At 41.8% G+C, this 12,866-nt stretch overlaps 2 protein-coding genes across 2 annotated transcripts; one reads left to right on the forward strand and one right to left on the reverse strand.

Moving 5' to 3' along the window:
- Positions 1-26: 26 nt before the first annotated feature.
- rcl1 (RNA terminal phosphate cyclase-like 1) lies at positions 27-7,924 on the forward strand. The gene is made up of 9 exons (XM_031855553.1): positions 27-246; positions 717-788; positions 1,067-1,242; positions 1,652-1,726; positions 1,847-1,971; positions 2,377-2,502; positions 2,721-2,877; positions 6,582-6,685; positions 7,751-7,924. The coding sequence occupies exons 1-9, from the start codon at positions 117-119 to the stop codon at positions 7,902-7,904; spliced, it is 1,119 nt and encodes a 372-aa protein (XP_031711413.1). The 5' UTR covers positions 27-116; the 3' UTR covers positions 7,905-7,924.
- Positions 7,925-7,970: 46 nt separating this feature from the next.
- Positions 7,971-12,331, reverse strand: anxa3b (annexin A3b). Its single transcript, XM_031855551.1, has 14 exons — positions 12,026-12,331; positions 11,595-11,627; positions 11,459-11,506; positions 11,124-11,211; positions 10,866-10,960; positions 10,659-10,772; positions 10,284-10,374; positions 10,072-10,151; positions 9,694-9,750; positions 9,471-9,564; positions 9,203-9,298; positions 9,056-9,114; positions 8,564-8,686; positions 7,971-8,383 (listed from the first exon to the last, which is right to left on the reverse strand). Exons 2-14 carry the CDS (start codon positions 11,604-11,606, stop codon positions 8,327-8,329), a joined length of 1,014 nt encoding a protein of 337 aa, XP_031711411.1. The 5' UTR covers positions 11,607-11,627; positions 12,026-12,331; the 3' UTR covers positions 7,971-8,326.
- Between the last annotated feature and the right edge of the window lie 535 nt (positions 12,332-12,866).

Consider the following 12,866-nt stretch of genomic DNA (forward strand, 5'->3'; position numbering starts at 1 on the left):
GTACCCTTAAAAAACGCGTTTTTGTCCCTCCTGCGCTTCCGTACTTTCGCCTCCCACCAACTTCTTCCTGCACAAACACACGTGGATTTCCACTTACGCCAGGCAGAAACAATAACATGGCAAGCCAGGGGCTCGCATACGACGGCTGCAATTTCTTCAGACAACGGCTAGTTTTAGCCACACTCAGCGGGAAGCGTGTTAAAATCAAAAACATACGGTCCAAAGATGACAACCCGGGGCTCCGAGGTGAGTTGCATCTTCATGTGGCATCGCAGTTAGCTCGGCCGCTAACGGGCTAGCTGTTACGCAGTTGGGAGTGTGTTTTATCACTGGGCGTCATAAGTGGGGAAACGAATGGACAGTAGTGTAAATGTGAGATAAATCATATCTTACCTCACTGTACAAAGTTATGTCGTTTTGCTCGTTAAAAGCATTGAGCGCGTGCGTGCAGAGCTGTGTTTCTCATTATTAAGAGACTCATTTTAGCATATGTGAGTGAGGATCCTCAGAAGTACCCACAATATTTACATCCATATGTTTTTAATACTGTAGGCAAAGTATAAAAATAACTCGTTTGTTCAAACTAACTTGTTGATATTTCAAAGTTTTGTTAGACTTGGCTTTAATTGAAGAAAACATGCCTTTAATCCTCAGATCCAGCTGTTGGAAGATGTTTGGTTTGACTAACTCGATACCTTTCTGCTTGTATTTTCCAGATTTTGAGGCCAGCTTCATAAGACTGCTAGACAAAGTGACCAATGGCTCCAAAATAGAGATTAATCAAACAGGTGAGCCTTATCATGAGGACAATACTGTTTACTGCCAGAAGATTGTTGAGATTTCAGGATTGATCAACACCAGCAGACAAATGAATAACAGGATTTCAGCAGAAGTTTTATATTGTTTCCAGTATTTTTGTTCTCTCATAATGATTTTACATCTCATCTTTACTCTTTGCATGTGGCGTTAGGTGTCGTAATGTTCAGCTTCATTACCACAAAACTGTAAGGTACCACCCACTGCGTTATGGACTCACTCGCTGTCCCCGTGTATCCGTCCCCACTAGGTACTGTGTTATTCTACCAGCCCGGCTTGTTGTTTGGCGGCTCCGTAGAACACGACTGCAACACGCAGCGCTCCGTTGGCTACTACCTTGAGGCCCTGCTCATGCTGGCTCCATTCATGAAGACCCCTCTGAAGGCCATGCTGAGGGGCATCACCAACGACCCCACAGACCCGACGGTGAGGACACGCATGCATGCAACTGATGACCTTCTGACTATTCATTTTTACTTAGTCATTTTGCACCTTCTGATTTGATTTTGACTCAAATAGCGCATGAGCACTGGGCGGGGCTGGAGCATGCTTCTGCAAAGAAAACTGTGACTTCTTTGAACAATTTATGGGTCTCTCCCAAATGAACACTGCCCTCTAGAGCACACATCCTTTCATGCAATGCATTATTTAAAAGTGTATAAAGTCAACAAAACACAGATGGGAAAGCAGAAAGAAGAAGCTTTGGGGATTCTGGAGAGAGGCGATGTCACGGAAAAAAATATTGCTACTGTGATGGGAAATGGTGCATCTCTACGATGTACCGGTGAAGACGTAGACGCGTGTTTCAAGAATGTTGACGCTCTGTCTCCTGCAGGTCGACGTGCTTAAGTCCACAGCCCTCCCTCTGATGAAGAAGTTTGGCATAGATGGAGAGGGCTTTGATCTCAAGGTGAGGACACAATGGTGGTCTGTTGATAAGCACAGTGTCATGTTATACATTCAAATGTGGTGCTGCAACTTCAGTCGATCCGTCTCTTTTCTCACTCTCCTTCTGTTGCTGCTCCCTCAGGTGGTGAAGAGGGGTATGGGGCCTGGTGGGGGAGGAGAGGTAATGTTCTCATGTCCCGTCCGCAGGACCATCAGGCCGGTGCAGCTGACTGACCCAGGAAAGATTAAGAGGATCAGAGGAGTGGCGTATCCTTCTCAGGCTCACAGTCATGGCCTTTTTTTCCACCTGTAAATGTAATTGATGTGATGTAAACAAGCCTTTTTAGTCCCGTTGTATTTTGTTGTCTAATCTTCTGATTATTTAGAAACAAGGAAATTGTGAAAAATGACAATTTTCACACTCGTAATATCCTTAAGCCAAATGTGATAGCTTCAGATGTTTTGATAAAGATATTCTCAAAGCAAATCCTCACTTTTGAGTTGCTGAATAAGTGACTTTTGACTAGTTGACATATCTCTCTCTAGTATCTATCACTTCATGAATGTCAGAAACGAAACTTTGTTGTTTCTCAGGTTCGTGCTCCTTTCAGCTTGAGGTTGAACTCACTATGTCATAAGAGTTTTCAAAGGTCCTTGACATTCTGAACCCAGATATTCAGTTCGAGTTTCTCCTCAGATGGCCAACAGGATAGTGGACTCAGCCAGGAGCGTCCTCAACCAGTTCATCCCAGACATCTACATCTACACCGACCACATGAAAGGAGCCAACTCTGGCAAGTGAGTGTCTCCACGTTGATGGAAAACAAAAAGGGCCAAAAAATAAATTCTGCTCGCTGTTTAGAAGCTGTACTCACTTTATTCAGACCATCATTGTGTAAAATTCATACCGACAAACCACACTGGTACCACACTCTTTGTGCATTTATTAGCAATGTGTCAACTATCCCAGCATATTCAGAGACGGACACAACGTAACTCTTGTTGGGTGACTGCAGGTCTCCAGGTTTCGGTCTGACCCTGGTAGCGGAGACGCTGAATGGCTCCTTCCTCAGCGCTGAGATGTCGTCGACGCCGCAGGGGCAGGGAGACCCCACGCTACCAGAGGACCTCGGCAAGGACTGTGCCAAACTGCTTCTGGAGGAGGTGCATCGGGTAAGTACCGAAAAAACCCACACAGGACTTTCCACACACACTCATCATGTTCGTGCTTTTGGGGGGTTATTCATTCAAGCAAAGATCCAGATTTCTGTCGTTTTAGCCTGGGATCAGATGTGGAATTCAAAAAATGCAAGTGTCTCGGTTTAGTGGCTCACTGTACCTTTAAGCCCATGGCGCATGGTAGGATGGTCATCTCTCACTTTGTGTAGGTTACAACATTGGTTCATTTTAGTCTGTAAGATCATCTCAGACAAAGTTCCTACTTACTTAAAGGGATAGTTTTGTTTGTTTTTTGAAGTAGCACTACTGTGGACAGTGAAATCAATACAGCGTGCACTTAAACGGCTAAATCTTTTTTTCCAGTGGTTAAAATACGTTTTGCAGCTGCCCTCTCCAAACTGGGGGCATGCAGACCGTCCTCTACTGTCGGTAACGAACTATGGATAAGTAACTCATACAACCCCACTTCAAAACAGGCCAACTATCCCTTTAAGACCGACGCAGTCTTAGGCCACACAAACGGCTTCAGTTGCAAACATAAGGCATTGCTACATTATTGTACATGGTGTTTCACAAAGAGCTGGCAACTGCCAGCTCTTTCTTCACCTAACTGATCTACGAAGCAACTGCCATTTAAAATACCACGCCTGTCCTGTTTTATTTGCATAGTTGAAGCCAGCATAATGGTTACCTGTCCGTACTCCTCTCCAACAAGTCTGATATACAGATTACATCCGATGCTCATTTATTATGCTTTTAAAGGGATGTAAATAGATTTCACAGAGAAACTTTATCTGTTGCCTCTTGTACTTCAGGATTGTCCACCATAAAGATTTCACTATTATGATTTCACTATTATGAAGATTTCCATTATCACTGGAGGATGCTATCAGGTCTTCACTGCCCCTGCACACAGCAGCTGGACAAATCAAAATTCTTAGGGAATACCTGACGCAGACAGTCGGGACTCATTAGAGTCCGAGCATGCAATACGGACACTTGCTGCCCTTGTTTGCCCGCATTCTCCGGTAATGACCCCGGTCTGGAATTCAACTGAGAGACAGTTTATGGGCAGAAGAAAAACAAAATAGCATTTCAATTCAAATCAAATGTTTTGGTCACGCTTATGCCTGTTTAATAAAGCCATTATAGAAATATGTCTCTATGTTGGAAAAGTTGGCCTTGACTTAGAAGAGGTTCCTCATCCTGTCAGGACTTGCAACTTCTGATTTATTGTTCCCAATGACACTTATGTTTCATGCCACATTTTCACAATGTTTTGCTCAGCCAGAAGAGGCCAGCTGCCAGTTGACGATAACCCACACGTGAACAATTTTATTATAAAATAAAAAGTAGCATGAAAGTGAAAGTTGAGTAAAATGCCTTTATGAATTTAAGTCACAGATATGTCTGTGCATTTACGGTTATATTTGAGGCCTCAGAATAAGTAACATTTTATGTCTCCATATCTTTCTACCCGTGTAGTGTGACTTACAGTAGTAGCTGCAAAACTAACTAACTTGGCTGCGAGTAAAAACATGTACAGGCAAAAATAATCTCCCATAGTCAGGAAAAAGAAGCCACCTCATCAGAATTTGTACAATTAGATCCAGCGATTGTGTGACTGCAGTTTGCCTCCTCATGTTTCCTCTCATAGGAGCCACGTGAGTCCAGTTAGCTGGTCAGGGTAGATTAACCCTGAAACAGGCTCCTCTTAACTCAACAGAGCGGGGAGCTAACGTTTCTCTTTAGCAGCCGCAGAGGTTGGTGGGCTGCTGATAGAACAGGTTTGTTCACCACTTCATAGACTGAACAGCGTTTGAATAACTGCTGATTTTAACAGCGACCTGCAGCAGGAGGACGGAGTGATTGCTCGAGCTGAGACACCAGAGTACAAATGGGACTCTTGTGCTGGAATAGTTAATTTTTGAAAAACCGAGAAAGGAAATTAGCTGGCTTTGCATTAAAGGGCATGTGCGCTCTGCATCGTGCGTCTTGTTTGTTTAATGGTTAATCAGTACCGCCTTCTTGTAGTAAACCAAAGCTACATGATGGACATTTTGTTTTTGGAAGCAACATCAACACAGGACAGGAGCTCATGTAAGTGGTTCCAATTTTGTTGAGTTTTTGGTATCGAATGATCTTTAAGAGTTTACCAACGTGGCTCTGTGTGTGTGTGTGTGTGTGTGTGTGTATGCTTGTTGAGTTTTCTCATGTAATCAAACATGAGAAAATTTTAATAATGCTTGAGTTTGTCGGCACCCTCGTTTTTCCTGTTTGATTGTTTGAAAGGGGTTGCCAGTTGCTCGAAGGATTTGGGGGACTTTTTGTGAGGGCCTCGTGGTCTCTTGGGAGATTTCAACTGTGCATATAGTGCCTGAATCTAGCTGTCAGAGATTATGTTCATATATTTTATTTCTCTTTTTTTTATTTTTTTTTTATTTTTTTTATTTTTATTTTTTTACTGAAAACAAATCTGCATATTGAAAGAGATATTCTGAACAAAGAGTGGGAAACCAGAAACTTTTCAGGGAAAATCTAAGTTGTTTGAACTTCTGTAGCCCAGAACAACAGCACATAAATGCTGATCAGGCACTTTTACAATAGTCAACTAGATGTGCTCTCCACTTTAATGGTTTTATCAAACTACAGTGACACTTCTCTAACATCTTCCACACCTTGAATTTGATAATGTTCCTTGTGCTTAATGAACACCGTTGAGTTTTTACTGGAGGCAAATTGTGATTGATAAAATGTCTTGGATGTAGAAATATGAAATATGTCCCTCATGTATCCAGACAGTTGGAAGTATACACAGAAAACATACTTGTGATAACTATTAAGATGGATGTGCTTTGTGCATTGTAAGGTAAACTCATGTCAGATTAAGGGAAAACCTGTAAAACCAACAATCATTGTACTTTTAAGGCTCATTTGTGAAGTAAAATGGTTGAAATACTTTGTGAGGGAGGTGTAGGTCTTCATACGGTTGCATCGCCGCCTCGTTGGCAGTAAAGACAATAACAACAATGTCGCCATAGTTTCGCCATGGCTTCGGTGATATGATTATCTAATTGAATCATGCTGTCACAATGCCATAATACTGGGCCACATGCGTACTTAGTTAGAATGAATGCACAGTACAAGAAACTGATTTTGTTTAGCTGACTATAAGCTGACAGCATCACAGAATGGGCAATTTAATGTTCATTTGGCTCATAGATTGCTCCTGGGTGTGTCTGGTCTCTCATAGTCCTCTTCACACAGCTGCTATCAAGTAATCACGACGACATGTGATCACTTGGATACAGAGAGTGGATCCTCTGTCCTCTAAATATCTCTGATGTTAAAGAAGTCAACAGACTAGAAGGTCAGATGGGGCAGGACAATGCAGCATTAGTAAAGAAGAGAAACATGTGGTAGAGAGAACAATTAATATGTCCAGTTCACTGTCATTATGGACTTTTTTTTGTTTTTTAAGATAGAAAAACCTGAAAAACATCTGGCCTACAAATGCCTCCAACTATGTTATGCAAGTGTAGATGGCTATCAGTGTTGGACCTGTCCAGGGGTTGCCGTGTCCCTTTTTTTTTTTTTTTTAACATCTCCGCCTCCATGACGTCATTCTGTGTTGTTTTTGTTGCTGAAACGCATCGCCCCCCCTCTGTCTGTCTCTCTCTCTCTCTCTGTGTATTTAGGGTGGCTGTGTGGATTCATCCAATCAAAGCCTGGCGCTGCTCTTGATGACCCTTGGCCAACAGGACGTCTCTAAGGTTCTGCTCGGACCCCTCTCCCCGTACACGTAAGTCCCCATCACTCAATAATAGACGCACAGCCTCGGCTTCTTTATAAGTTACTACACAGATGCACTTTGTTATTCTTCTACTCGTCCAATCTTGGCAAGTGACAGTATTCCAAAGTTCTCGTCCCGCTGTAGAGCATGAAATGCTGGACAAACAGAGGCAATAAATACACCCTTTCATTGCCTCATTGTTTGCTTTTACGGATTTTCCTTGAAAAATACCAGGGTGTGCTGAAAGTTTGAACTAACTTGAACCTGAACTGAATGCCCCATGCTCCCAAAAGTTGTTGTTTCTTGCTGCAAACACACACTGGGCTCTGCAGTTTATATACAGTTTGTACAAAGGTAAGAGAACAGAGGGAGCAAATGCAAGTTCATGCACCAGAATTTGTTGGTGATAAAGAAAGAAATGGAGGATTTTTTTATTAAAATAACAGCCTCAGTGAAATTAATGGACTTCGGATCGTTCTTTTTTTCGCACATTGCTTTTGCATGCTTGCATTATCATGGGACTTGGCCAGCTGTTCATCAGTTCATAGTGTGTGTGCTTGTTGAATGTGTGGTGAATTTATATATTTATTATTTATATAGCAACTGAATAAAAAGTTGATTTCAGACACCTTAATCATCAGGAATGTGGAGAGAACTATGAACTGTCCATTTTCAGTTATCATGGTACCGGTGCTGTGTCCGTCTCAAGTACAGTACTATGATAACTGAAGATTGGCAGTGCCATCACAATGCGCTCCTCATTACTCGGCTAACGCTGATTTTTCTGAAGACCAATGAAATCAGGTTTGCATTTGTTCCTATAAATCTGTTACACTTTAGACGTCCATGTTCGTGAGAGATAACGTCTGATGCCCTTTGACGTTCACCTACGTCATTTGAAGCCCACAGCACGGAGTAGATCTTGGACACTGTTGTGAAACGCCCTGTATGTAATATTGACAGTTGGACTATATCTCAACCCCTCTCCTCCATGAAAATGAAACTGAAATTTGATCTCCCATTTTTGACTTTCTTCCCCCTCTCTCCCCCCCCACCCCCCCACCGTCTCTCCAGGATCGAGTTCCTCAGACACGTTAGAGATTTCTTCCAGATCATGTTCAAGATCGAGCTTCAGAAGCCTTCAGAAGACGAAAGGAAAGGCGGGGACAAGGTCCTGATGACCTGTGTAGGAGTCGGTTATAGCAACATAAACAAAACCCTGAAATAAAACAAGTATTTTTATATAAACATGTCTTGTAGCTCTTGTTTACTAACATCAAATAGTAGAACACAGTATTTTTTTTTTTTTTTAATGTGAAAGTTATGACGTTATTTGTGTTACAATATGCTAAAAAGAAATGTGGAGTTGACTGATATCAGTCACATAGAATACAAACTAATTTCTAAGTTCAAAAAGACATTCAACAGCATCTTCATGTCTGCACTTATTAAATCTGTGTGTGTTAATCATCAGACTGCACTGTCTGGCTGAACATTACTGGAATTCCACATTCAAAAGCATTTCTCGCTGGTTAGTTCCAGCTGAATTCAGGTCAACGGTATCAGTACGATGCTATCCTCCTCTTTTGCTGCGGTTCTTCCCGTCTGCACTTCACACCACATGTTTCTCATCACTAGAGTTGGAAGCAGTTAGTCTTGGCCGCATAGACTCTTGAGGGTGTCGCCATAACTGCTCGACACTTCAGACTACACAAACATAAAGAGAGGGGAAAAATACAGGAAGATTAAGAACATGTACCTTCTGATGACAATCCAACAAAAGGATTGTCCAGCGTCTCAAAACAAGATACCGTGACATTTCAACTTAGTTGCACATTTCGGTCGTGGTGCATATGTAACTTCATCTCTGTGGGCGTGTGCACTGACCTCTAACTGGGAGTAGAGGGAGCCTCCAAACAGCTTCTTATACTCTGCTCTGATGTCCAGCAGGTCTATCTCTGAGCGACCGACTATTATCCTGGTCAGAATGGACTCTGTGGTCCCCGCACCCTGGACAAAAGGAAAATTTGGGGGCAAAGGCAGAAATTGGACCTGGGTAAATTAACTAGTGACATGTGTTTATATACATTATCCTGCAGTAACTGCTGCTTCTATGTCTGTGGTGTCGCATGTTTTTGGCCGTCTGCTTTAGAGCCTGTCGACTCCGTTCAACCAGCGGTGCACGTTTAGTCAAAGAGGCCGCAATAAAACACTGGCTTAACATTCCTTTCCACACCACTGGAGACGAATACAAATGTCTGCTGTGGCTAAAAAGATCAGGATGCAACCAAACAATGTGTGGATTTTGTTTTGGGAGCCACTGCTCTGGGGTTTAAAGGGCCCTTATGATACAGATGGACATATTATTGGACGGTTTACCTTCATGCTCATGAAAAGCCTCTCAGCCAGGTATAAGGGAACGCTCTTCACACACTTAACTAGAAAAAAAATAAGTTGTATGTTAAGTGGACCACGATTCAATGTGAGGGTCAGAAATAAGCAGACAATATGATGCACTATTCTCACCAACAGCCACCAGTAGCTCCTCCAGGTTCCCAGACATCTCGCCCTCAATGCTCTCCTGTAGAGTCTTCTTACTAATATTCTTGTACTCCACCAGAGCTGCCGAAACACAGATTTGAATGTAACTGTTGAAGATCAGATGTAGGCTAACATAGATTTATTTTATATTTTATCAAACCACAATTGTGCAACCTCATAGAGCTGCCGCTAGCATGGCTGCAGGTGTTTTATTTCATTAGCATCCACTGAACAATGTAAGAGGTGAACCCACTCTGTCGAAGCTGGGGAATACTCCTGTGGCACAAGATGTCAATAAACTTCCCCTCGTCGGTTCCCCACTTCTTCTCCCCGGCATTGTACATGGCCTGGGTGGAATAAGGAGGAGTATGAAAATACATACAGCTTTAGACTATAACTGTCGATGGTTAAGACAAAGTGCATCATGCCTAATTTCTTTACCTCCAGATAATGTGTGTAGCGAGTAGTGAATATACCTTAGCATCTGCTTTAGCTTTGGCAGTGTCCACATTGGTGCTCTCATCTCTCTTCCCCTGTGAGGACGACCGGAAGAACATAGTTTGTAACACGTAGAAGTAATCTGTTACATTTGGCATTGTTCATTTGAATAATGAGCCTTTTTTGAGTAGCATTTTTATTTGTCACAATTTGAGATGACAAACTGTTGAAAGATTTACAGTTCTTGTAGAAAATACATTTGATTTTTCTCTACAATTCAGACTTTTGTTTCTGTTATATTTTTTTGACATAGGATAGAAATGTTCACACCTGTCTAGCTAGAATGAATTGAAAGCTTTAGGTCTGATTCTGATTTATTGAGAATGCGTTCACTGTTTTAATGTAACGTACGGTACCTCAGCCAAGATGAGCAGAGCTTTGCCATAATCTCCAGCTACCTCCGACTGCAGATCCTGAATCATCGCTTTTCCAGTTTCTTGAATGAAACGGCACAATACAGACGATTTCACAACAACCTAGACACATCACGAACATTTGCCAACTGTTTCACAATATTCCGAGTTGCTGTCTAATCTGTGAAGTGAAATTACAGTTGAAGACACTAAACCTGCAAGGTATGCTTCAGACAAGGCCTTGATCTGCCTGTTGGATCTCGAGGCAAAGATTTCTGTCAGCGTACTCTCGGTGGTCCCTGCTCCCTGTATGCGAATCACACAAAATGTTATATGCACAAGTGAATGATAATAGAGAAAAACGCAACTGCATTTCAGTGGTTGTTACACCCCAGAGGAACATTTTATGAATCCAAACAAATCTGAAGCAAATTAAGTCTGTTCAAACAAATGAAACTTGTAGTACTGGTGTCTTCACTCCCTTTGAAACCTGTTTTGTTTCTTTGAACACTGAAGCAGCAGCAGGCCAATACAGGCTCTGTTTTGAAGCAGGTTCATGTCATCTTGAAGTCAATCGGACAAAGTCTCACCTTGATGGCTTTGATGACTTCCTGACAGTCGCAGACAGCAGGAGGGGTTACCAAAGCTACCAACACATCCTCAAAGTCTCCGTGGGTGTCGCCCTCCAGGTCAGCTACTAATTTCTGATGGAGGAAGAATTGTACCACACATTTTTCTATGTCTCTTGTCACAACACTCAAGAATTATTATTATTATTATAAAGTCTATTTATATACCCTTCCTGTGGCTTTCTCATAGGCCTTAGCAATAAGCTGACGCTGAGCATTACTTCTCTGGGTCAGCACCTCAATCAGCGTCTTTTCTGTCGTACCTGAAGAGAAGAGACACACAAAAGAGTTCATGGGTTTACAACCTTATACAAACATTTACATAAATGTGTTCCACTAGCAGATAGATGTGCACATTTAGTCAAATATGATTCAGGTGCTTTACCTGTTGGTCTGATATAGTAGAGTACTGATTCATTAGCTTACCAACGCCCTCGATGGCTTTCCTTATTGCAGACACATCTGCTTCCACATTGAAGTTTGCCTTGTCCTTCACAGTTCCTCTTGTGTTGGACTGAAGAAACAATCACAGGCTGACACAAGCATGACGTAAGCATGTTTGAAAATGTAAAACACTAAAACATCGCTATAATACAGGTGTATTTATTGATTGCTGTTTACTATTGTATATTCTAAGCTTTCCTTAAGGATTTGTCACTATCCATTCAAGCAATTGCATCTCATGTAGTAATAATAATCATCATCATCATCATCATCATCATCATCTTGGGAACTAAAGGGTAAGAGTGTGTTTAACTTACTGTCACTGTCAGTGAGGAGGGGGAGTCCAAGAGCAGGTCCAAGTCATCCTACAATACAAGTCAACAAACATGCTTTCATTATCCACTGCATTTTTCTGTTTAAGGCCTACAATCTAATTCACATACAACTACTCACCCAACCAGACATTGTTGTGGTTGAAGTCTTCAACTAGGGAGATGGAAAAGCACACAGTATCAGCATCTTATCGCTCTATTGGGATATGTTTTCAGCACTAGAGTTCTGCTTCTGATTCACTCTCATCCACTTCATCTTTTGACTTTCACTTCGGGTAAAGTAAACAAAATCAGCTAAACTGTTCTTCTAAATATCTTAGTATGAATCCATTTTAAATTCGTGAACTTGACAGTTTAAGGTTGATCAAGCCTTCACAGTCGCGTGGACACGTGTACGTGACTAAGAACTGCAGAAAATGAAAACCTTAACATTGTGATGTCGACCGCTGCGGTCTAAAATACCATTTTCTCCATGAGCAACGCATTAAAACAAACAAACACGGAACACAGACAGAGAATAAATACACAGAAAAGGTTTATTTTCCATCTTACCTTTAGTAAAAGGAACGGGATTGATGTCAGAGGAGGAATTTCACGGTGTCCAGAAATCGCCACACCTTTTACAGAAGTTCAAAAGGCAACGCCCATTATGAGCTGGAGGCAGTTGAATCGTGGAGACGTATAATTCGTAAACTCCTCCTCACTGCTACACAGTAACTATTCTGCCCTGTTATTTGTCGTTCACAGACTCAGGAAGTAGTTGAGAAACGGTGCCTGCGCTCTGTAACCCGACTCCTTTGCGTAACAATCACGAAAAAAACCAGTGGCATCATCTGCTGAAGACTATCTCCACAAGCCATTAGATTCCAGTAGTGATCCAACAAGCTCCATCATAAACTACTGTGGGTCCAAAGTCATGTTTGCTTTCAGGGCTGGGGCAAGGACATGAGTCACAGAGAAGGAAGACAAACAGGGGACTTTTTGTTTTTAATCGACCTTATCTGATTTAATGTCATCACCGCAGTAACTGCATGTTGATCTACAGGCATGTCATTACAGTTTCTTCAGCGTATTCAAACCAGCTCTTAAATCTTAAACGTATTTAAATGTAAATAATAGCAAATTATAGACTATTTTGTAATCATGCACATTCATTTACTAATTGAGGGATTCTTTTGCTTAAGCAAAATTCATAGATAGCCCTACTTAACATCCTGTGGGAAAAAAAATAGAAGTGTAGCCTAGATAACACTTAAAGAGTGGTGTCAGCTCACCATAGCATCCTACACTGGAGACATGATGTTATCAAAAGATTGTTAACCAGAGTAAACATTGTGCAAACACATAAATGCATATAACCAGAGGGAGGAGCGAGAGTGCCACACTGTGAGGA

This window comes from Anarrhichthys ocellatus, unplaced genomic scaffold (genome assembly GCF_004355925.1).
Source record: "Anarrhichthys ocellatus isolate YVR2014 unplaced genomic scaffold, GSC_Weel_1.0 scaffold16, whole genome shotgun sequence".
NCBI lineage: Eukaryota > Metazoa > Chordata > Actinopteri > Perciformes > Anarhichadidae > Anarrhichthys > Anarrhichthys ocellatus.